This window comes from Cyprinodon tularosa, unplaced genomic scaffold (assembly GCF_016077235.1).
Source record: "Cyprinodon tularosa strain WSP-4 unplaced genomic scaffold, ASM1607723v1 ctg66, whole genome shotgun sequence".
Classification (NCBI taxonomy): domain Eukaryota; kingdom Metazoa; phylum Chordata; class Actinopteri; order Cyprinodontiformes; family Cyprinodontidae; genus Cyprinodon; species Cyprinodon tularosa.
In genome coordinates, this window is record NW_024039407.1 from 6,252,938 (window position 1) to 6,276,908 (window position 23,971).

Genomic DNA, 23,971 nt, shown 5'->3' on the forward strand with positions numbered 1-23,971 from the left:
CAGAAGCTGGGATCCATCTTCCCTTGATTGATTCTCTCCACCTTTGGACCAATCAGGATCCAGGGAGGTCCTATATAAGCAAGCCACTTAGAGATCCTACCCCCTTTTTTTCCCCTTGGCTTGCTTGCTGCATGGTTGTGTTCTGTGTGTCTAATGGTCTGTGGTGGGAGTTAGTGGACAAGGTAAGGTTGGGGTACCCTGTACATCTCATCACGTAGGAATATTTCTGTTAAACACACTAGGTAAGTAGGTGGATGCCACCCTTGTAAAGTTTTGGTGAATCTTTTTGTTAGATTAGTTAAGCAGGGTTTTTTTTTTCATTTGTTTTATGTAGCTTAGACCGTAGGTAGGCCCTGTTTTTGTTTTATTATTTTCTTTGATTTGGCACCACCTAATCGTCCCTTTCTCCCCCACCATTTGTATGAGTTGCTCGGGATTTTCTGTAACCAATAAATCCCTGATTTTTCTTTTCTAACATTCACTTGGTCTCTGAATTTTTTTGTGGTTGTCAAGTTACTTCCCTCTCTCCCCAGTAAAGGGGGGGAGCCGTAACAATGCACTTAAAATAAGACAACGCACTTGTGTTTTATTATTTTAAATGTAAATTGTCTGGTTCCATTGGCAAAATGTCTCTTTTATCTCCTCAATTAACAAATAAATGCACTTATTTTAAGAAAGAATGACTCATCTAGACTTCAATTTTTTCCAGGGTGCTGCCCAGGTTCCGCACAATGGCCGCCCACTGTGGGTTCAATAAAGTTCAAAAATAACCTGCATAAATCCACTTCCGTTGTTAAAAAGCTTTAATACTTTTTTGATACATTTTTTATGATAATTAAAAACGAAATGGTCTTAACTTAAAGTTAAAAACAGTCTGTTTTCATAAATACATTTAATGATATATTTCTCAGAGCTATTACAATGTGCAATATGGTAAATGCTTTGTTTGATTTCATTTCTTTTAAAGTTTTTTTTACCTGCTTAATTAAATGATTATCTGTAAAACAACACAAGAGGAAAAATAAAAAAGGAAAAGATGAAACAACAGTTTGGTCATTGAGTGGAACCCAGTTTAATGTTCAGCTTAATACAACCCTTCAAGTGTGGAAATAGCACAGCAAAGATTGAATCACTTGACAATTATTATTATTCATTATTTATTTATTAAAATAAACAACTATTAAAATCTATTAATGCACAGTTAAGCAAAGGAAATAGTAATAGTACACCCAAAACATGATTAGCCTTCATTTTCTACTCACCCCCATGCTGAACACTCTGGAGTACTTTTTTGATATCTCAAATGCATCTGGAGATCTGGGAGGCTTCTTGCTGTCTGCTGACATTCAAATAATGGAGGTCTATGGCGCCCGAGGCAGAAAGGTCCATAAAAGTCCACAAAAAACGTGTCAATATTCCTCCATACTGCTCGTCCAATGTATTCCAAGTGTCCTGAGTGGGTAGCATCCAGAATTTACTCGAAACAAAGTCATTTAGAATGTTTTTAGAGCATAAACAGTAGTGTATAGGATTTCCTGAAAGCGCGCGCATGCGAGTTCACGACTCTACGGAAACCGCGGCAGACCTAACCAGATGAAAGTGCGCATTCAGCTCGGCAAAGAACTCATGCTCTTCCTCAACACTGAAGTCCTCAGACATTTTTCTTTCGTTGTTTCTTTCTTTGCACAGGTAAACAGCACATTTCTTCTTCTACGCTTGCATTATCGGCAGAGCAGACGCTGAATGCGCACTTTCCTCTGGTTTGGTCTGCCGCGGTTTCCTTAGACTCGTGAACGCGCTTTTAGGAAATCCTATACACTACTGTTTATGCTCTAAAAACCTTCTAAACTTCGTTTCGAGTAAATTATGGACCCTACCCACTCAGGACACTTGGAATACATTGGACGAGCAGTATGGAGGAATATTGACACGTTTTTTGTGGACTTTTATGGACCTTTCTGCCTCGGGCGCCATAGACCTCCATTATTTGAATGTCAGCAGACAGCAAGAAGCCTCCCAGATCTCCAGATGCATTTGAGATATCAAAAAAGTACTCCAGAGTGTTTAGCATGGGGGTGAGTAGAAAATGAAGGCTAATCATGTTTTGGGTGTACTATTCCTTTAAGCTTCCAGGCTGTTTCAAAAGCCAAATTCCTTCCTTTTAACAGGAAGTGAACTCCAGCACAACATAACCTGAAAGGACAGCCGACCTCATTGACGGCCAGAAGGGTTAAAAATGCAGGAAATTAATAAAGGTGTGTAGAGTACCCCAATAATTTTACCTAAGTAAGAGTAACATTTTTTTCCTTAAGTAAAAGTAGAAAGTCATCAAAGAAATGACTCAAACAAAAGTAAAAAAAGTTAGTAAGATGGCTACTCAAGTACTGTGGGCTTGTAACATCTGGTTTAATGCTTAAAATTATGTAAAAAGATGAAGAGTTATGTGCAACTTCTGGTATTTCAAAGTAATAAAATGAAGTACAAATAAATAACATTATTACAAAGGAACAAGTAGGGGTAAAAGAAACACATTTCCATATAATTTCTTTAACAAACTTATAAAATCTATCCTAACTACAGTTTATGTAAATAAAATAACACGTCTAAATAAAAACGTACATATGCAAAAGGCTGCTCTGGAAATCTATAAGAAACACAGTAAACAAAGGAATCTAAGTTAATATTTCTTAAAACAAGGATTCTTTCTCCCCTTGGTATAAGCAGGTCAAGACAATATATAATTTAAATAACATGATTCATCTTTAATTTGTAATAAAAATAACTCCATTATCTTATTTCAAGTTCATATTATCTGTTTTCTTCCATTGGGAGAGTGTCTTATTTACCAGAGCACCTTATTTTCCTTATTTTTAGAGCAATTCTAGCACTGCATTTCTGAAAAATTGGCTTTTTTTCATACATAGCACTGAAAAAAATATTGATTTCCTGATATAGTTGCCAATTACTACAAAAAACTGACAAAAATTGTATATTTATTTATGAACTATAACTTATATTTTTCACATAATTTCTGTGGCTCTACACAAGTTTTATTAGCTGAACAGAATATAGAAATAGCTCTTTGAATTGTAACCGTTGTAGACCTCTGCTCCAGATATTTCAGCAGGTTTTAGCAGAACTATAATGCCAAAACACACATTTTAACATAAACTATGGAGTTATCTTGGTTGATGGCGCCTTTAATCCCAGGAGCCACATCAAAGCGTTTTAATTTTAACCTACATTTTAAACTTTAGATTGACTGAAATCTACTATAAATCAATCATAAACATATGCATTAGGCGGTATACCTTAGATTTTTGTTTTATTTATTTGAGTTTAATGTAGGATAAAAAGTCAGAATTCTGACTTTTATTCCAGAATTCTGACTTTGTGAGAATTTTTGAGATTGATACTTTTCTCCCCCACATTAAACTCAAATAAAATAAAAAATCTGTTAACTTTTTAAAACATTTTTTTCACAGACTTCTGACCTTAATCATAGAATTCCAAATCAGAATTACAAGATTTAAATCTGAATTATGAGATTAAATTTAGAATTCTGTGGAAAAAAGTCAGAATTCTGATATTAGATTAACAATTCTGCCTTTTTTTCCCTTATTAACTATTAATTCTGACTTTAATCTCAGAATTCGGAGATTAAAGTCAGAATTCAAAGAGTTCAGTCAGAATTCTGAGATTAAAGTCACAATTCTGACTTTTTATATCAACCTCAAAAAAAAAAAAAAAAAATCAGTTAATCTTTTAATTAAATTCACAATTCTGACTTTTTCGTATATCAACCTCAAATAAAATATCAGTTAACTTTTAAAAATATTTTTTCCACAGAATTCTGACTTTAATCTCAAAATTCATCTCAAAAGTCAGAATTCTATGGAAAAAAGTCAGAATTCTTAGATTAAAGTCAGCATTCTGACTTTTTTCCCTAATTAAACTCAAAAAAAAATACAAAAATCATTTAACTTTATTTTAAAAACATCACAAAATTCTGATTTTTTCCACAGAATTCTGACTTTAATCTCAGAATTCTGAATCAGAATTACAAGATTTAAATCTGAATTATGAGATTAAAGTCAGAATTCTATGGAAAAAAGTCAGAATTCTTAGATTAAAGTCAGCATTCTGACTTTTTTCCCTAATTTACCTCAAATAAAATACAAAAATCAGTTAACTTTATTTTAAAAACATCACAAAATTCTGATTTTTTCCACAGAATTCTGACTTTAATCTCAGAATTCTGAATCAGAATTACAAGATTTAAATCTGAATTATGAGATTAAAGTCAGAATTCTGTGGGAAAAAGTCAGAATTCTGAGATTAGATTAACAATTCTGCCTTTTTTCCCCTTATTAACTATTAATTCTGACTTTAATCTCAGAATTCTGAGATTAAAGAATTCTGAGATTAAAGGGATAGTTCGGTATTTTTGACATGAATCTGTATGGCATCCCCATCACCAGTGGCATGCAATCACACTGACTTACCCCTGGCAGCGTCCTGTGAGCAGAGTTATCGTCCAGTTTTGGTCAAGCCGAAAGTAGTCCGGCAGGTTTTTAGGACCAGCGAAATAAAACTTTTCTCTTCCCAAAACATTATGTGTTCAAAAGAGTGATATTTTTGCATCCCAAAAACGTTGTAGTGGAAAAAGTCACACGTCGTTATCAATTGTTCGTATCAGTGCGCGCCGTCATTCAGACAGCGAGCTCAACAACAGCCAGATGCATGTCTCCCTCCGCCTAGCTCCTAGCTGGGCGGACCGAGACATGCATCTGGCTGTTGTTGAGCTCGCTGTCTGAATGACGGCGCGCACTGATACGAACAGAGAGAAAATAGGACCAATTGATAACGACGTGTGACTTTTTCCACTACAATGTTTTTGGGATGCAAAAATATCACTCTTTTGAACACATAATGTTTTGGGAAGAGAAAAGTTTTATTTCGCTGGTCCTAAAAACCTGCCGGACTACTTTCGGCTTGACCAAAACTGGACGATAACTCTGCTCACAGGACGCTGCCAGGGGTAAGTCAGTGTGATTGCATGCCACTGGTGATGGGGATGCCATACAGATTCATGTCAAAAATACCGAACTATCCCTTTAAAGTCACAATTCTGACTTTTTATTATATCAACCTCAAAAAAGATAAAAAATCAGTTAATATTTTACATTTTTTCTTTACAGTAGCCATACTCCTCTTCCGCATAATTGTTCAGACACATTTTGGGGAGTTCATTATAATTCCGTCATACGGTGGGGGAGTCATCCATGGAAGGGAGGTGTCTTTAAAGGGTCAAACTCAAATAAAATAAAATATCAGTTAAGGTTTAAAAATATTTTTTCCACAGAATTCTGACTTTAATCTGAATCATGAGATTAGTCAGACTTCTGTGGAAAAAAATTAAGAATTCTGAGATTAAAGTCAGCATTCTGACTTTTTTTCACTTATTAAACTCAAATATAATAAAAAATCAGTTCACTTTATTTTTTAAAAATCACAAAATTCTGACTTTAATCTCATAATTCCGAGATTAAAGTCAGAATTCAAAGATTCCAGTCAGAATTCTGACTTTAATCTGAATCATGAGATTAGTCAGACTTCTGTGGAAAAAAGTCAGAATTCAAAGATTCCACTCAGAATTATGAGATTAAAGTCATAACTCTGACTTTTTATATTAACCTCAACTAAAATGAAAAAATCAGTTAACTTTTTAATATATTTTTTCTACAGAATTCTGACTTTAATCTCATAATTCTGAATCAGAATTACAAGATTTAAATCTGAATTATGAGATTAAAGTCAGCATTCTGACTTTTTTCCCTTATTAAACTCAAATATAATAAAAAATCTGTTCACTTTATTTAAAAAATCACAAAATTCTGACTTTAATCTCAAAATTCTGAGATTAAAGTCAGAATTCAAAGTTTTCAGTCAGAATTCTGAGATTAAAGTCAGAATTCAAAGTTTTCAGTCAGAATTCTGAGATTAAAGTCAGACTTTTTTATATTAACCTCAACTAAAATAAAAAAAATCAGTTAACTTTTTAAAATATTTTTTCTACAGAAGTCTGACTTTAATCTCATAATTCTGAATCAGAATTACAAGATTTAAATCTGAATTATGAGATTAAAGTAAGAATTCTGTGGGAAAAAGTCAGAATTCTGAGATTAAAGTTGGAATTCTGACTTTTTTGCCCTTATTAAACTAAAAAAAAAAATCGGTTCACTTTATTTAAAAAAGAATCACAAAAGTCTAACTTTAATCTCAGAATTCTGAGATTAAAGTCACAATTCTGACCTTTTTTATATTAACCTCAAGTAAAATGAAAATCTAGGGAGCCCCTCTGATGACATGGTCAAAAAAAATTTTTAATTGTGGCCACGAAGTAGTATTTCGTGCGCACGAAATACTACTTCGTGGCCACGCAATAAGTTTAACGTGCGCACGAAATACTTATTAATAATATTAATATCATTCCTGGACAACTGGGTAAGCAAATCGAGCGCGCCTTCTCTAAGGTCTAAGGTGCGCTCGATTTGCTTACCCAGTCGGTCTCCGCCAGTCACGTGACATTTGTTGCTAAGACGCTATTTTAGGTGGAAAAGGCGTAGTGTAAACAACCGCAGCATAGCTAAACGAAGGACTAAAGGCCCGTTTACATAGCAGCCTGTCCAAGATAAGTCATTACAGTTAACATAAGCCTGAAAACAGGGGCGGATTTATTGATATTATTAATAAGTATTTCGTGCGCACGTTAAACTTATTGCGTGGCCACGAAGTAGTATTTCGTGCGCACGTTATACTTATTGCGTGGCCGCGAAATACTACTTTGTGGCCACAATTAAACATTTTTTTTGACCATGTCATCAGAGGGGCTCCGTAAAAATCAGTTAACTTTTTAAAATATTTTTCCACAGAATTCTGACTTTAATCTCAGAATTCTGAGATTTAAGTCAGAATTCAAAGATTTCAGTCAGAATTCTGAGATTAAAGTCACAATTCTCACTTTTTCTTATATCAACCTTACAAAAAAAAAAAAAAAAAATCAGTTAACCTTTCACATTTTTGTTCACAGTAGCCATACTCCTCTTCCGCATAATTGTTCAGACTCATTTTGGGGAGTTCATTAGACGCCATACAGTGGGGGAGTCATCCATGGGAGGGAGGTGTCTTTAAAGGGTTAAACAGAAGGAGGCGCAGCTGCGGTCAGCTCCTCTGGGTGGAGTAAAGTTTAGACATGTAGTACAGCTAATTATCCTAACGGTATGGCAGAGTGGAAAAAGCTCTGAAAAAAGGCCAATATAGCCGCGGAAAAGGGGATAGAAAGTGCCGGGGTCTCCAGGATGGGTGATGTGAGCGAAGAGTCGCTGCTGGATTATTTCTACTCTGCCGGTGGGAACTCCGGCAGAGTGAGAAACGCTGACATCCTTAAGACATTCAAGCCCTTCATTGGCCACAGCGAGCCGCAGCGCCGCGGTAAGTAGACTCCATGATGTCACATTATGTAGCTGAGACCACCGGGGTGATGACGAGGAGGGAGGCGGCCGCGCGGCATTTCGATTGAGGATTAAAAGAGCCGCCCGCCCGCGTGCGTCTGTCTGCTCGCGCTCAGTCATCTCCAATAAACGGCATTGTTTTCTGTCCTTTAAATGTGTCTGTTTGTAAAACCGACATCTGGTTAGCATTAAGAAGGCTCCCATTCACACCCCCAACTCAGCTCCAACAGGAATTGTGTCATTTCCTCCCACGAGTTCGTTGGTTGCAGCATAGAGGACCCATCAGCAAAATGCAGTGTCACATGAAGCCCCCCTCCCCTCTCTAAAGGCAACTCTGAGATCACTACAGACAAGACTGATAAAAAAAAAACTATCCATATCTCCGGATTATGTAAGTCAGTCCTGCATCTAGCAGCTCTTTTCATATTTGGCTTCCAGTGACTAATGGAGATTGTGTAACTGGACGGAAATTTTCCTTCAAACTGCAACAGTTTGAGAAATAACACAATTTTTCCAGTTAAAGAAAATGATTTCCAGGGTCCAATGCTTCTGGTTCACTTGCTGTTGCTCAATCAGATGAAATCGTAATACGTCACATTGATGTTTACAGATCAAGTACAACCATGTAAGCAAAGTAAATACTTCTGCAAGCTACTGGAAAATATGGTTTCTAAACCTTTTTAAGGCTTTTATTGTAAGATTACTTACAATAAATGCATATGCATGTTTTTACCTTTATAAATGTCAGTTAAAGTGAATACTTTTAAGACTTTTAAGGTAAGCAAATGTGTTTTTCATTTTTGTAGAAATGCTTTTTCACTTTCAAAACACAGCTGCACTTCTTGACTAATAAATGCAATTAGAAAAAAATAATTTTCCCTCATAAGATTCCTCTGTAAAGCCGGGCATACACTGTGTGATATTTTTTTTCAGTCGCTGCATGCAGCTACAGCTCAGACGGTACCACGAAACCAGGTTTCAAAATTGAAATTGAAAAAGCTTTCTGGATGGGAAGCTAAGCGTCTTCAAACTTGGAAACAAAGTCCAGTCGATTGTTTTTAATTTTCTTTTTTTTTTAAATAACCATTTAAAACAACTATTTTCATTAATTTCAGACAAAACTATTCGCATACTTGTATTGTATTACGCTGTACTTACAATACTTACCACTGTTCGAAACCATTACCCTTTTTCCTCTGAGCACGGAGCAGTCGGCTTGCTAGGACTCCCAATGAATCATGGGATATGGAGGATACTGAGGAACCGTCCTTCCAACCGGGTGGAAATTGCATTTGTCTTTGAATTCGAACAGACCATGGTGCCTCGCTATGACATGGTCGGCCGAACAATCTGGCCTTCGTATAATGATGGATTTGAATTTGGTTGCATAGCCATGCATGAAAACGAAAAAAAAATTTTAGTTCTCTCTTTAGTTCTGTTTCTAGGGCTGAAACTATTCAATTGAATATGATTTATCGAGTATTGTAATGCTGTTATTTTTGAAAAATTGGGATTTTTCCCCCCACTGCATGGCTCAGAATTCTGAGATTAAAGTCAGAATTCTGAGAAAAAAGTCAGAATTCTGAGAAAAAAGTCAGAATTCTGAGATTAAAGTCAGAATTTTGAGAAAAAAGTCAGAATTTTGAGAAAAAAGTCAGAATTCTGAGATTAAAGTCAGAATTCTGAGATTAAAGTCAGAATTCTGAGAAAAAAAGTCAGAATTCTGAGATTAAAGTCAGAATTTTGAGAAAAAAGTCAGAATTTTGAGAAAAAAGTCAGAATTTTGAGAAAAAAGTCAGAATTTTGAGAAAAAAGTCAGAATTTTGAGAAAAAAGTCAGAATTCTGAGATTAAAGTCAGAATTCTGAGATTAAAGTCAGAATTCTGAGATTAAAGTCAGAATTCTGAGAAAAAAGTCAGAATTCTGAGATTAAAGTCAGAATTCTGAGAAAAAGTCAGAATTCTGAGAAAAAAGTCAGAATTCTGAGAAAAAAGTCAGAATTCTGAGAAAAAAGTCAGAATTCTGAGATTAAAGTCAGAATTCTGAGATTAAAGTCAGAATTCTGAGATTAAAGTCAGAATTTTGAGAAAAAAGTCAGAATTCTGAGAAAAAGTCAGAATTCTGAGAAAAGGTCAGAATTCTGAGATTAAAGTCAGAATTTTGAGAAAAAAGTCAGAATTTTGAGAAAAAAGTCAGAATTTTGAGAAAAAAGTCAGAATTTTGAGAAAAAAGTCAGAATTTTGAGAAAAAAGTCAGAATTTTGAGAAAAAAGTCAGAATTCTGAGAAAAAAGTCAGAATTCTGAGATTAAAATCAGAATTCTGAGATTAAAGTCAGAATTCTGAGATTAAAGTCAGAATTCTGAGATTAAAGTCAGAATTCTGAGAAAAAAAGTCAGAATTCTGAGATTAAAGTCAGAATTTTGAGAAAAAAGTCAGAATTTTGAGAAAAAAGTCAGAATTCTGAGATTAAAGTCAGAATTCTGAGATTAAAGTCAGAATTCTGAGAAAAAAGTCAGAATTCTGAGAAAAAAGTCAGAATTCTGAGAAAAAAGTCAGAATTCTGAGATTAAAGTCAGAATTCTGAGATTAAAGTCAGAATTCTGAGATTAAAGTCAGAATTCTGAGATTAAAGTCAGAATTCTGAGAAAAAGTCAGAATTCTGAGAAAAAAGTCAGAATTCTGAGAAAAAAGTCAGAATTCTGAGAAAAAAGTCAGAATTCTGAGAAAAAAGTCAGAATTCTGAGAAAAAAGTCAGAATTCTGAGAAAAAAGTCAGAATTCTGAGAAAAAAGTCAGAATTCTGAGATTAAAGTCAGAATTTTGAGAAAAAGTCAGAATTCTGAGAAAAAACATGCTATGAAGCGCCTTGGCTCACTCAGAAAAACTCTGGAGAAAAAGCCAGAAATGAAAGAACACTTCAAGGAGTTCATCCAAAAAATGCTTGATAAAGATCAAGCTGAACTAGCACCGCCTTTAGAAGAAGGTAAAGAACACTGGTATCTTCCAACTTTTGGTGTCTACCACCCAAAAAAACCAGGACAGATCAGGGTGGTGTTTGACTCAAGTGCTGCATATGAAGGAGTGTCTTTGAATGATGTACTTCTGAAGGGGCCAGATTTGAACAACACTCTGATAGGAGTTCTTTTAAGGTTTCGAAGAGAACTGGTAGCTGTCACAGCAGATATACAGCAGATGTTCTACTGTTTTCTTGTCAGAGAGGATCATAGAGATTATCTCCGTTTCCTCTGGTATGAAGACAACAACCTTGACAAAAACATTGCAGAGTACAGAATGAAGGTCCACATGTTTGGAAACACACCATCACCTGCCGTTGCTATATACTGCATGAGAAGGGCTGCTAAAAAGGGTGAGAATGAACATGGTTCTGATGCAAGACAGTTTGTGGAGAGACAGTTTTATGTTGACGATGGACTAATTTCAGTTACCACAACTGACGAAGCAGTTGACCTCCTGAAAAGAACGAAACAGATGCTTGCAGAATCCAATATAAGGCTGCACAAAGTAGCATCGAACAGCAGGCAGGTAATGGAAGCCTTACCTAAAGAAGATCGAGCAAGTGATCTGAAGGAGTTGGAGCTTGGTGCAGATCCACTCCCTCTCCAGCGCAGCCTCGGACTTTCTTGGAATTTAGAAACTGACAGCTTCACATTCCAGGTTTCAAGTGAAACAAAACCATTCACCAAGAGAGGCATTCTGTCTACAGTAAATAGTCTCTTTGACCCCTTGGGATTTGTGGCCCCAATAATAATGCAAGGGAAAGCACTTCTGCGTGAACTTTCATCACATCAAGATGAGTGGGATTCTCCACTACCTTCTGAGAAAGAAGCAGAATGGAACACATGGAAGAACTCTCTGAAAGCCCTGGAGGACCTTCACATTAGGAGGAGCTATTTTCCCATTTCACCCACATTCTTGCTAAGGAAAGAGTTATGCATTTTTTCAGATGCATCTACACTCGCGATAGGAGCTGTAGCCTACATGAGAGCGGTTGACGTCGATGGAACATACCATGTTGGCTTTGTCATGGGTAAGTCCAAGCTGGCTCCAAAGCCTGCACACACTATTCCACGCCTTGAACTTTGTGCTGCTGTGTTGGCTGTACAGATGTACGAAGTCATCCAAGAAGAAATGGACATCAGTGTGGATGCAGTTACATTTTTTACAGACAGCAAGATTGTACTTGGCTACATCCATAATTCTTCAAGAAGATTTTATGTGTATGTGTCCAACAGAGTGGCAAGAATAAGGCAATCTTCTTGTCCAAACCAGTGGCATTATGTTTCCACAAATCAGAACCCTGCAGACCATGCCACCCGGTTTACTGCAGCAGAGTACTTACAACAGACCAACTGGTTTACAGGTCCCGGTTTTTTGAAATCAGATTCTGCAGAAAAGCCCCCCGAAACCAACAACTTCAATCTGGTGGAGCCTGAAACTGATGTTGAAATTAGACCCATTGTGACAGTCCTGTCTACTCGCACCTCATCAGGTCAGCTAGGTTCACATCGATTTGAGCGATTCTCAGATTGGACAAGACTCTGTAACACTATTGCCAGACTCATGAGTGTCGCCGTCTCCTTTAAGAAGAATCATGAGGATGCAGAACGCGAAACAGGGAAACGTTTTGCCAAAATTCCCAGTACGGTGGAGCTTAAAAAGGCTGAAATTCTAATCATTCATGACATCCAACAAGAGGCTTTCAAAGAAGAGCTTAAATGTCTTGAGAAAGGAGCGACACTTCCTAAACAAAGCCCACTTCAGAAACTTAACCCTGTGAAAGACAGTAATGATTTGCTGAGAGTTGGAGGTCGTATTTCGTCTGCAGAGATGTCAAACGAAGAGAAACATCCACTGATCATTCCCCGAACATGCCACATTGCCACATTACTTGTGAGATTTTTTCATAAAGAGGTGGCTCACCAAGGTCGCCACATAACAGAGGGAGCTCTTCGAGCTGCTGGTTATTGGATTATTGGAGCCAAGCGTCTGGTGTCTTCTGTAATCCATAAATGTGTTATCTGCCGCAAACTACGTGGACATCTACAAAAACAGAAAATGGCAGATCTGCCCAGAGACAGACTTACACCTGAACCTCCATTCACAAATGTGGGCCTTGATATTTTTGGGCCATGGACCATCAGTACACGTCGCACAAGAGGAGGAAGTGCTAATAGTAAACGGTGGGCAGTCCTTTTCACCTGTATGTCAACCAGAGCTGTGCACATAGAGCTGGTGGAATCCATGTCAACAGATAGCTTTATCAATGCTCTGAGGAGGTTTTTTGCTATCCGTGGTCCTGCCAAACTTCTCCGATCCGATAGGGGAACCAACTTCTTGGGTGCATGCAGAGAACTGAACATCATCTCTAAGGAGGCAGTGATTGAATCCTATCTCCAAAGCAAAGGATGCACATGGATTTTTAACCCACCACATTCATCACACATGGGTGGTTCATGGGAGAGACTTATCGGTGTAGCCAGACGCATTCTGGATGCCTTGTTACTTCAGACAGGACACACTCATCTCACACACGAGGTTTTGAGCACTCTCATGGCTGAAGTCATGGCGATCATGAATGCCAGACCTCTGGTCCCTGTATCCAATGATCCTGAGATGCCAACAATCCTCACTCCGGCCATGTTGCTTACTCAAAAGTCAAGCACAGTATCAGCTCCTTCTGGTCAATTCAAGATGGGTGATCTCCAAGGTAAACAATGGAAACATGTCCAATGTCTTGCTGATACCTTTTGGAAGAGATGGAAACAGGAATATTTGTCCACTTTACAAGTGCGCAGAAAATGGACTCGGCTAGAGAAAAACATAAAGGTGGGAGATGTTGTCTTGCTTAAAGACAATCAAGCCCACAGGAACGATTGGCCCATTGGAATTATTGTGAAAACTTTACCAAGCAGTGACAAGATTGTACGCAGGGTAGAAGTGAAGACAACAAAAGGAGGACAAGTCAAGGTTTTCCACAGACCTGTCTCAGAAGTTATTGTTCTGCTTTCTGAAGGCCTTTGAAGATGGACTGATTGAATTTTCTGTAACTATGGTGTCAAAATCATATTTTGCCAAGCGGGGAGTGTGCTGACTCTGCCACTATGTTTGTTAAGAATTGCATGGGAAATTGTTGGTTAAAATTTGGAACTTTGCTGACATCTAGTGGACACAGTTTGCATGTGGAATTTTGGGCAGTTAAGCAGAGCTCTTCCAGCTGCACGGTTGCTGTTTTCACTAGCCCTTCAGACGACTTTGGACACGTTTGTTCCTTGGACACTATTTGTCTGTAAGTTCATTTCATCTGTTGTCATTCTGGTATTGTGGAATATTTTGTGGGAAAGTTTACGTTTCTCAATCAGTATTTAGAGCTACATCGTTAGCTAGTTGGCTTGAGTTGAGAGTTATTTGTTTGCTGTAGCCTAGTTGTTTTCTGTATCTGTATTTAATGTATACTTTTGTGTCTTGTTATAGTTTTACAAAGAAAAGTAAAGAAAAGAAAACAAACCAGCCAAAGAGTTGCAAAATAAAACAAGAAAACTACTAAGGACTGGATTATTTTCAAGCCAAGTTTTAGCTAGCTGTCTAGCTTTGTAAGAGCAACACATCGTGAGGGCAGCATAGTCAGAATTCTGAGAAAAAAGTCAGAATTCTGAGATTAAAGTCAGAATTCTGAGATTAAAGTCAGAATTCTGAGATTAAAGTCAGAATTCTGAGATTAAAGTCAGAATTTTGAGAAAAAAGTCAGAATTTTGAGAAAAAAGTCAGAATTTTGAGAAAAAAGTCAGAATTTTGAGAAAAAAGTCAGAATTCTGAGAAAAAGTCAGAATTCTGAGAAAAGGTCAGAATTCTGAGATTAAAGTCAGAATTTTGAGAAAAAAGTCAGAATTTTGAGAAAAAAGTCAGAATTTTGAGAAAAAAGTCAGAATTCTTAGATTAAAGTCAGAATGCTGAGATTAAAGTCAGAATTTTAAGAAAAAAGTCAGAATTCTGAGATTAAAGTCAGAATTCTGAGATTAAAGTCAGAATTCTGAGAAAAAAGTCAGAATTCTGAGAAAAAAGTCAGAATTCTTCTGTAGGCTTTGCTTTGTGCGGGCGGTTTGCAGGTTAGCCACTTTTAGCTCGGTCAGTTAGTCATATTAAGCTACACGACTTTTATTTAATTCGTGTCATCAACAACCGTTCGTTTTCTACAAGTAGAAAAATTGTTTTATATGTTTAAAATAACTATGAAAGTGATTTTTTAGGATGTGCAATTTTTCCTCCTCTGCCCTCAGATCTTAATAAAAAGAATAAAAATCAGCTGAGACTTTTTTTGTCACCTTGGTAAGCAGCAGAGCTCAGTCTGTCTTAAGGGCAGATTAGACTTCTGCAACGGCACACGTCAAATGTCGCTTGGGTCTGGTCGCGAACCAGTTTTTCTGTTATGCTTCTGTACCGTCGGTCTGGAATTTCTAGGGAAGCATAGCAGTTTCCCGCCAAAGAGCAGTGGGGGCCTATTCGAGAACTCGCGAGAACTTCGGCGGATGGTCATGTGAACTTTGTTTTGGCAGAGACTTTGGCACCTTTATATAAGTTGCCTGAGGCATCGTACAAGTGGTTGTACTTCTGAACCTTATCGATTAACCTTTCGTCGTTTTTAAAAAATGGCACCGAATCGAGAAGGACGACCACACAGACATACCAAGGACCAATCACAGCTGCTTTTTGTCTGCGTACTTCCGCTTGAAGTCTGCCCGGATTTGCGACCGTCCGACACGTAGTCAGGATTTTTTTGAGGTGCCCGACGAAGTAGGGCTGGGCGATATAGAAAAAAAGCTTATCGATAAAAAAAATGCATATTGATCGATATCGATAATTATTGAAAAGATTTGAAACCATATTTTATGTGCAGCTCTGCCTGGACTTTTTATAATATTGCTAAATGATTTAATTTTAATAAAAAACACAAACACAGACTTCGAATTAAATCTTTATTTAACCAACTTTTTTAACCATAACAGAATTGTTTTAAAGAAAAATAACTTAAGAGACCTGAGTTATGTTATTAAATACTGACAAAGAATAAACTAAAATGACCAGAAAAGTTACCAAAATAAATATAACAAATAAATAAATGCCCCCCGACCGCCGCCGCCGCCCCCGTTTCCTGCTTTAACCTGAGTTATTACTTTGAAGTTTCTGGCCCCTCAGCTTTTTTCTCTCAATTGTTAGAACTACGTGGGAAACTGCCCAGAACTGAAAATATATATATATTTTCCCGAAATTCCCGAAGATTCCTCGGAGGAGAGCCGCGCCGGGGCCTACACAGCTCGTACTCCTGCGGGTGTGAGTGGCTGAGATGATAAAAAAAAAAAAAAAAGTTGGTTGTGTTACCAGACTTGGTTTTCACTGGTTCCCGACACATTTTCCAGATGACTGTGGTTTGTTTTTAGTCCGACTTGCCATGACCGAAATACTGCCAGACTGCCGAACTACAAAAACCCTTCTTTGGAACAATTTCCTCCGCCTCTCCTTGCTGCATCTTCATGTGCTCTGTGTTGTGGTTTGAGAGGGCGGAGCTTTGTGACGGCGTGCCTGGGTCCGCGATTGTGATTGGTTGGGAGGAAGCAGTGATTAGCATAAACCTACATGATAGGCTACAATGAGAAGGAAGGAAAACTGCGTTTCTTTTTTATCGAACTTTTATCGACCCTCTTTTTTTCTATTTCGCCACACGTCTATCGATCGATATATATCGTTATTGAATTATCGCCCAGCCCTACGACGAAGGGTTGCAGAACCTCTGCATGGGGGTGAGACAGATTTGACGGATGCATAGGCTATGCGTCAGAAGCATAAATTGGCCTTTAGAATGCAGTGTTTTCCTTTAAGACTGACAATAATTGTTTTCTAGTTTTAGCTACTTTAGATCGCCGATGAAATGTAATATAGCAAATAAAGGTATTAATATGTCGGGACTTCAACAATTTTATCCTTAAGAAACGTACAGTTTGTCTGAGTGGAGTTGTCATATGTTGACGTCATAAGAAGGGGCAGGGCCCCGAGCAGATCTGGTATCTACACCAATTCAATTTCAATTCAGTTTATTTCTATAGTGCCAATTCACAACACATGTCGTCTCAAGGCACTTTACAGAGACAATTCAACCAGATCATCCAGTCAAATTGATTCAAAGTTTTCTATCTAAGGAAAACCAGTAGATTGCATTGACTCAAATGCAATCCCTCACACTAAGCATGCTTGTAGCGACAGTGGAGAGAAAAAACTCCCTTTTAACACGAAGAAACATCCAGCAGAACCAGGCTGAGTGTGAGCGGCCATCTCCTGAGGCGGACTGGGGTTTAAGGAGACAGAAGCAGAGACATAAAAGCAGCTGCAAAAGGCGGCCCCGTCCAGGAAACACACAGCCAGGCAGACGAGCTCCGAGCCAGATCCCATGCCAGAGGACGAAGAGAGCACATCCAGCCAGTGATGGTCAGAGAAACAGGACTACACTGGAAAACAGGCCGATCTCCAGCATCTATAAACAAGGGTGTTGATGGAAGCAGCACAGCAAAGGTCACCAGCCTGGTGACCTTTGCATGTCTCCCCCCTTGCTCTGCTCACATTTCCTTTCTGCCTGCTTTAAAAAAAATGAAGGTCATGAGAGCCAGAAAATAATACAAAAAACAACAAATTTAAGTCAGGAAAAATATATGAATTGGATTTTGTAGAAACAACATGGAGATTAGGTTTTTAAGCCATATACGCCAAACCTTAGAATGATTTATTCATTAATAATTAGTTAAGAAGTTTGGTGCAAAGCATGTCCTAACTACAGGAAAAAGATTCCACACAGCCCATCAAGTCAATGGTAGAAACACTTAAAAAGAGAATAAACAGACGTGTTGCAATGACCCAAAGTGATGTAATGTCCAAAGTCCAGAATTTCTGTGGCGTGACTTTAGGAGAATATAACGAAGAGGAGAGCTTACAAAGAACAGCTAAGTATTGGCTGCTAAAGATATTCTGGGACTCATTTCCATGACACCTTGACAGTGAAAGGCCTAAAACTGACGGGTTTGTTGCTTTCCCAGATTAAACAGGTGCTTTCAGGGTGTAGTGCTTTATCGACCAAAACAGACACATGGCGCTTAGCTCCGACTCAGCAGCGCCTTTTCTTTCCACACAGGCTGAAATAAAGACATGCTGCGTTTTAACCCCCTTAAATGATTATCTGAAGCGACCTTGTGTCTGCAGCATGTACCGTCCAGATGCCGTGTCAGCAGGGCAGTTGTTGACAGAGGTTTTGAGCGCTGCCATCTGACATGGCTGTCCCAATTAGAAAAAGTGCTTCCCACACATCATAGCATGTGGCTGCAGCATTTCATGCTGGGACTGTATGATAGTGATTTAATCATAATTAAGTTCATGCATGCATGACTGGATGTACACCTCTAATGTGGGCGCCTTTTCATCTGATTGCAAAAACTGGGGCATGGTTGGGAAATATATATCGGGGGGGGGAGTTTGTGCAGACCTTTGGCTAATAAATAACTAGTTTGTGTTTTGTGTTACTGTGCTGGTAGGAGGTTCTTTTGCTGGGACAGAAGTAAACAGCTGCTTCCTCTGGGTTTCCTGTTGTTGAGCGAGCTGTGGAGCTGTCTCTTGCATGCCTTCTTTGAGCTCACATCAGCAAAAGGAAATGCCTTACATGTCCCGAGATGGAAGCCCCCAGTTTAGCGCAGGAATGTGGGGAATACCTAGGCTTTGCAGAGCGTTCTTAGTCAGGATGAGTCTGATCGGCTCGGAGGTGTGAACGAAAAGTTGTAGGGAAATCATATTTAAATGTCATTCTGGTTTAAACATGTTTATAAATGTATTCTTTATCAGATCATGTTGTCCCAAAATTTACAAAATTTCTATTTAAAAAAAAATCCTCTTAAAATCAGTTTTTTTTTTGTCGTTATCTTATGCAGGCCAGTTAGTTGTACGTCAGCTTGTACACCAAAATTCGGCCAATCATATATCAACGGTCATCTGACAATCAAATGTTTTCGCTCATAGCATCTTGATTCATATGTCGCAGCTAATATATGCAACGGTTCAAATTAGAAATCAGAATCATTTCCTTTCACATTGAGTTCCGTCCCAGTGTTCACGTAACCTGACTCCGCCAGATTGATTTGCTCCGCATATCCATCTGGAAACCTTCCGTTGAAGTAATTTTGGGAAGGGGCGAAAATACTGGTTAGCTGATTGGCCTATGTTGGTGATAGACGGGCCAAATAAACCAGTCAGATCAACGAAGCATACGACGTACTAACAGAGCGACGACGAAGAGGAGCCAATTGATAGATCAAACTCTTGCCGAAACCAGTTGGGGGAAGAGCAAAAACATCTTTTCCTCTGAGAAAAGCCTCCAGAACAGTGTTTTGCTCTTCTTTCAGTGAAGAAATACTCTGTAATTCCGATAAAACTTGCTCGATAGCCACGCTAACGCTAGTTTCATCGGCTGAAGCCGCCATGTTCTTTAGACTGAACTGATGCACTTCTCGTTGCGTCACACCTCAACCCGCCTCAAAGCCAACGCTAATTGGACGTTTGTTTGGTGAACGGCTCCAAATTTTCTTTAACGGAGAGTCTCCAGACTGATCTGCGAGATCAGGATGGTCTCACGAGGCCAGTGTTCACGGGGATGGACGTCTTTGTCTTTGGGAGGCGTAGAGCTAACAGAACTGGCAGCGTTTTGAGGCAAGGGCTCAAACATGTACGGCTGGAAGCCTTCTACACCAAATCAAGCTTCTGCCGCCCTGGCGTCCTCTTCCACAACATCTTCGTCCCCGCTTTCCTCCTCTAAATAGACAATGGATGACGGAGGAGACTCATCTACGACCTCCGACACTAAACTCTCCTCCTCTTGCATGTTTCCGCTGTCCATAGCGTTCCTTGACAGCGTTGTTTCTAAGTCACCAATTTAGTGCTACTTGGTCCCAATGGAATTTCCCATTGGGAACCTGCTAGCACTAAGTTGCTAACTGGTTAGCAAGATGCTGCTGAGAAACTGTCCACAATCTAAATTGTTTGCGAACCTTCCACCACAACAATCCCGCCCCCTTGATAAACGACCAATCACATTCACTTTATTCACTCGTGTAAAGTCGGGCACCACTTGGAAGATTTCGGAAATGCAACGGTTGGAACAGCCGCTTCCGTACGAGTTTAATCTGATGGGCGAGCTGAAGCTTTCTGGTCCGATCTGTGATCTGCAAACAGATCAGACCAATGTTTTTGTTTAGTGGGAAGATACTTCCTCTGTTCAGATTAAGGACTGTGACTTTATTCTGGTAATATTGTGAGATTTATCTTATAATGTTAAAATTTAATTTATCACAATGGTACAACTTTATTCTGGTAAGATTTAGTAAGATCCTGATTGTTGTGGGTGGGTTAAACTGGATTGACTGGAAGTAATCCCGCTAGATTGAGTTTGCTTTGGGGTAAGGGTATCTGTAGAGAACATGTCAGAGACCACAAAAGATTTCATTTGGCATAGCTTTACTTTTCATCAGAATAAGGCCCAAACCAATCGGCCACAGCTACAATGACATCATATAGTTTAAGGTGTACTCCTTTGTTACAGATGACTGATAAACGACCAGACCTAGATTATACTTTTTTTTTTTTTTATCATCTGAAACTTTTTCCTGGCTCTTTGTGCAAAATGGTTTAACCGTCATGTGAATTCTGAATATTTCAAACAAAAAGATCAGTGGATTATAAATTGCATGCTTAATTTACTGTACCACTTTGTGACCTCATTCTATTTCATTGTTTTGCAGCTAAATACAGAGAGGAATTCAAGCTCATCATTGACCGAATAGCTGTGGTGAAGTCAGAGAATGTAAGTGAACTCTGAAGATATTTTTACCTTTTGTGGCAAAAAGCCTTTCCCATTAATATTACAAACCATGCTGACTTAGGACTGGCATTTATTACAGCTAAGAGATAAGAGGATATTAAAGAGAATGGACTAAAAATAATGTTTCTTGTTCCACAGTGGAGAAATTCAAGTGTCCAAAGAGCATGAAGGCATAAAATATATTTATAAACAGAAGCCACAGTGAGGTGATATAAGTTAGAGATAAAATGTTCATTTTCAAAAAAATGTAATCGATCAAATTTTTTTTATCTTTTAGTTTCACGATAAAGATGTCTATATATAAATGACTAGATATATTTTTAATGATTTTTCATGTCAATATGAATCTCTTGGTGCGTATCAATGCTCCATGCTGACTGCTACTGAGAGTTAGCCTCGTGAGACCATCCTGATCTCCCGAGCTTTCAAGGTTTCACTCGCTAATCAGTCTGGAGACTCTCCGTTAAAGAAAATTTGGAGCCGTTCACCAAACGAACGTCCAATCAGCGTTGGCTTTGAGGCGGGTTGAGGTGTGACGCAACGAGAAGCGCGACAGTTCAGTCTAAAGAACATGGCGGCTTCAGCCGATGAAACTAGCGTTAGCGTGGCTATCGAGCAAGTTTTATCGGAATTACAGAGTATTTCTTCACTGAAAGAAGAGCAAAACACTGCTCTGGAGGCTTTTCTCAGAGGAAAAGATGTTTTTGCTCTTCTCCCGACTGGTTTCGGCAAGAGTTTGATCTATCAATTGGCTCCTCTTCGTCGTCGCTCTGTTAGTACGTCATATGCTTCGTTGATCTGATTGGTTTATTTGGCCCGTCTATCACGAACATAGGCCAATCAGCTAACCAGTATTTTCGCCCCTTCCCAAAATTACTTCAACGGAAGGTTTCCAGATGGATATGCGGAGCAAATCCATCTGCCGGAGTCAGCTTAACTGAGAGCAGGACTGACCAGAGCCTCCATGGTGGCCCAGTACTCGAGTAGAGGGGGGATGGCATCCCCCTTGTTAAAAAAATCTTAAAAATCATCCCCCTTTTTAAATGACCATACCATCCCCTGTGACATTTTATCACTGAGTGTGTAAATTTCTACTATATATTAACAGTAATACCAATAATATTGTCCTTTCAACATTTGGCGGGCTGCACTGTTCTGATCAGCATCACGGCGAAGCGACAAAGACAATGTGAGGGAATGTGAAAATAAGGAGAGGAGAGAATCTTTTGCAGGGTCCATGTTCTAAGCTGCAGAAATCTCCCTCCCCTGCCTAGTTTGAGAAATAATGAGTTTACAATTATGCAAGTTTCTCCACGTAATCATACCTGGTGATTGAGGAAAAATCCACACAAAAACGCTTAAGTCGTGCTGCACCGTTCTGGACTAACTGCAAGCGGAAAGGTGCTTTGTGGCTAATGCCCCAATAAAGTGCGTTGCAGTAGTCCAGACGACTTGAATTAAATGCATGCACGACTTGCTCTAAAAGATAAAAACGGCTTTACTTTGGATGTGCTGGTAAAAATTCTCAGTCACCCAGGTCAGTCATTCCAAAAAAAGTAAAAAACAATCCACTGGACTTTGTTTCCAAATTTGAAGGCATTCTGTTTCCCATCCAGGAAGCTTTTTGAATTCAAAATATCAGGATTAGCGTTGAGTTGGAGGTTTTATACATAAAGGGCTACTGTATAAAACCTTGAACTCAACGCTATTCCTGACATTTTGGATTCAAAAAGCTTCCTGGATGGGAAACAGAATGCCTTCAAATTTGGAAACAAAGTCCAGTGGATTGATTTTTTAAAAACTTTTTTTGGAGATTTACTTTGGATAGAAGACAAAGATAATAAAACCTGATTTTAAAACACCATTGATTTGTTTATCGAATTTAGAATCACTATCTATGATGACGCCAAGGCTGGTGACTTTGGGACGCAAATACTTTTGGAGAGATCCCAAGTTCATGTGGAAGTTCCAGCACAGGTTTAGCGCTCCAGTGGCTAAAAATTTCATAGTATTGCTTTAATCAAGACTACTTAAAAACAGACACTTTTTACAGTTCAGGTCACTTTTCTAAGTAAAATAAAAAGCATATACCTTTCTATCATTTATTTTTATTTTCAACCGTATTTGCTGCATTGTGAGGATAATTTCAAGCCTTGTTTTCCTGTTACACTTTCATAGGGAGAGAAATATCTCATCCTAAAGAAGAAGTACAGACACTTGATGCAGGAGCGGGAAACTAAACATCATGGGCCAGACGGAGAGCCAGAGAGACGTCAGAGCCCGGCCACTGCAGAGTGGGACACCCAGACAGCATCACCCTGCAAGAAGGAAGAGCAGGAGGAGCCAATGTCATGTGGAGAACATGAAGAAGAGGTGAGTTTTAGAGTTCTGTTCAAAATGTTAAACGGCTAAAAACTAAAGCAATGAGGGGGTCATGATTCAGAACGATGCTGGGTTCTATAAGCTGCCATTGTTGCAGTTCTGCATCTGTTTATTCTTCATGTATTGGATGCATTTGTTCTGAACAAGGCCCGTGTTGTCAGTGCACTCTGCTTTTTTTCTGCAGCCTGTGTCGGCCTTGAATGAATGAATGTTTGTTTGCACTGAAAGCCGCTGACAGGGAATAATAAAGCTTTTTTACTGTGGTGAACCCAAGATGACTAAAACAAGAGGAAGGGTCAAAGATTTTAAGCCTAAAAAATACCAAAAACAGAAACAAAAACAACCGAAATAAAAAAAACAGAGCTCTTTGAGAAAAGTCTCATAAACAGATGTCTGCTGGGAGTATTGATGTATGTTAATGGAATTAAGACAATAATCTATGGAGTGTTTTATTCCCTGTTGTTGCAAGCAAAATCATAGCTTGTAAATAAAAGTTTGAAAAAACGTCTTTATCAGAACAGGGAAAGTAACTTCTGTTTTCTCTGATATTTTTTTGTTTTTTTTTTAGATTTTTTTCCCCTTGATTTTATTTTTTAGGTAGTTTTTTCTCTTTTTTTATATATTTTATTTCTTTATTTCTCTTTAAATTTTTGGAATTGCATTTTACAGATTCTATTCACTCACCTCTGGAGGGAAGAGCAAAGAACAGTTTAATCAGCCTGCATGAACTTTAGCGCCAACATTTTGAGCTTGAAGTGAAGAGAATCTGTAACACAGAACTAGCTAGATTCAAGTTCTAAACCTTAATCTAAAAATTAATATCTGAATAAAAAATCATAATCTATCTGTAAAAAAAAAAAAAAAAAAAAAAAAAAAAAAAAAAAAAATGCAGTTCGAAAAAAAATGGGAGAAAAAAAAAAAACATCTAAAAAATGACATCTGAGAAAACAGCAGACTTACCCTCAAAACATTTATTTGCTTAATAAGTTTCATTTCTGGATTTCATTTATTTTCTTTTTTTATGTCCATTTTTTAATGTTCAACGCTTGCAACAATAATGGAACCAAATTCACTCCATATTGCCCCATTATAAGTTTGGAAGATCAAACTTTTATTAATGTTTTCACAAATATGGTTCAAAGCAGCACAAACG

General features: G+C 38.2%; 1 protein-coding gene across 3 annotated transcripts in view; it reads left to right on the forward strand.

Annotated features, from left to right (window-relative positions):
• Positions 1 to 7,231: 7,231 nt before the first annotated feature.
• The window catches only part of LOC119799498 (ankyrin repeat domain-containing protein SOWAHA), a 50,550-nt gene continuing 33,810 nt past the window's right edge, over positions 7,232 to 23,971 (forward strand). For all 3 annotated transcript variants that reach the window (XM_038309423.1, XM_038309424.1, XM_038309425.1), the window contains exons 1-3: positions 7,232 to 7,494; positions 20,357 to 20,418; positions 22,615 to 22,809. In XM_038309423.1, coding sequence (XP_038165351.1) covers positions 7,362 to 7,494; positions 20,357 to 20,418; positions 22,615 to 22,809 — 390 coding nt within the window. In that variant the 5' untranslated portion in view covers positions 7,232 to 7,361. The remainder of the gene's footprint in view (positions 7,495 to 20,356; positions 20,419 to 22,614; positions 22,810 to 23,971) is intronic.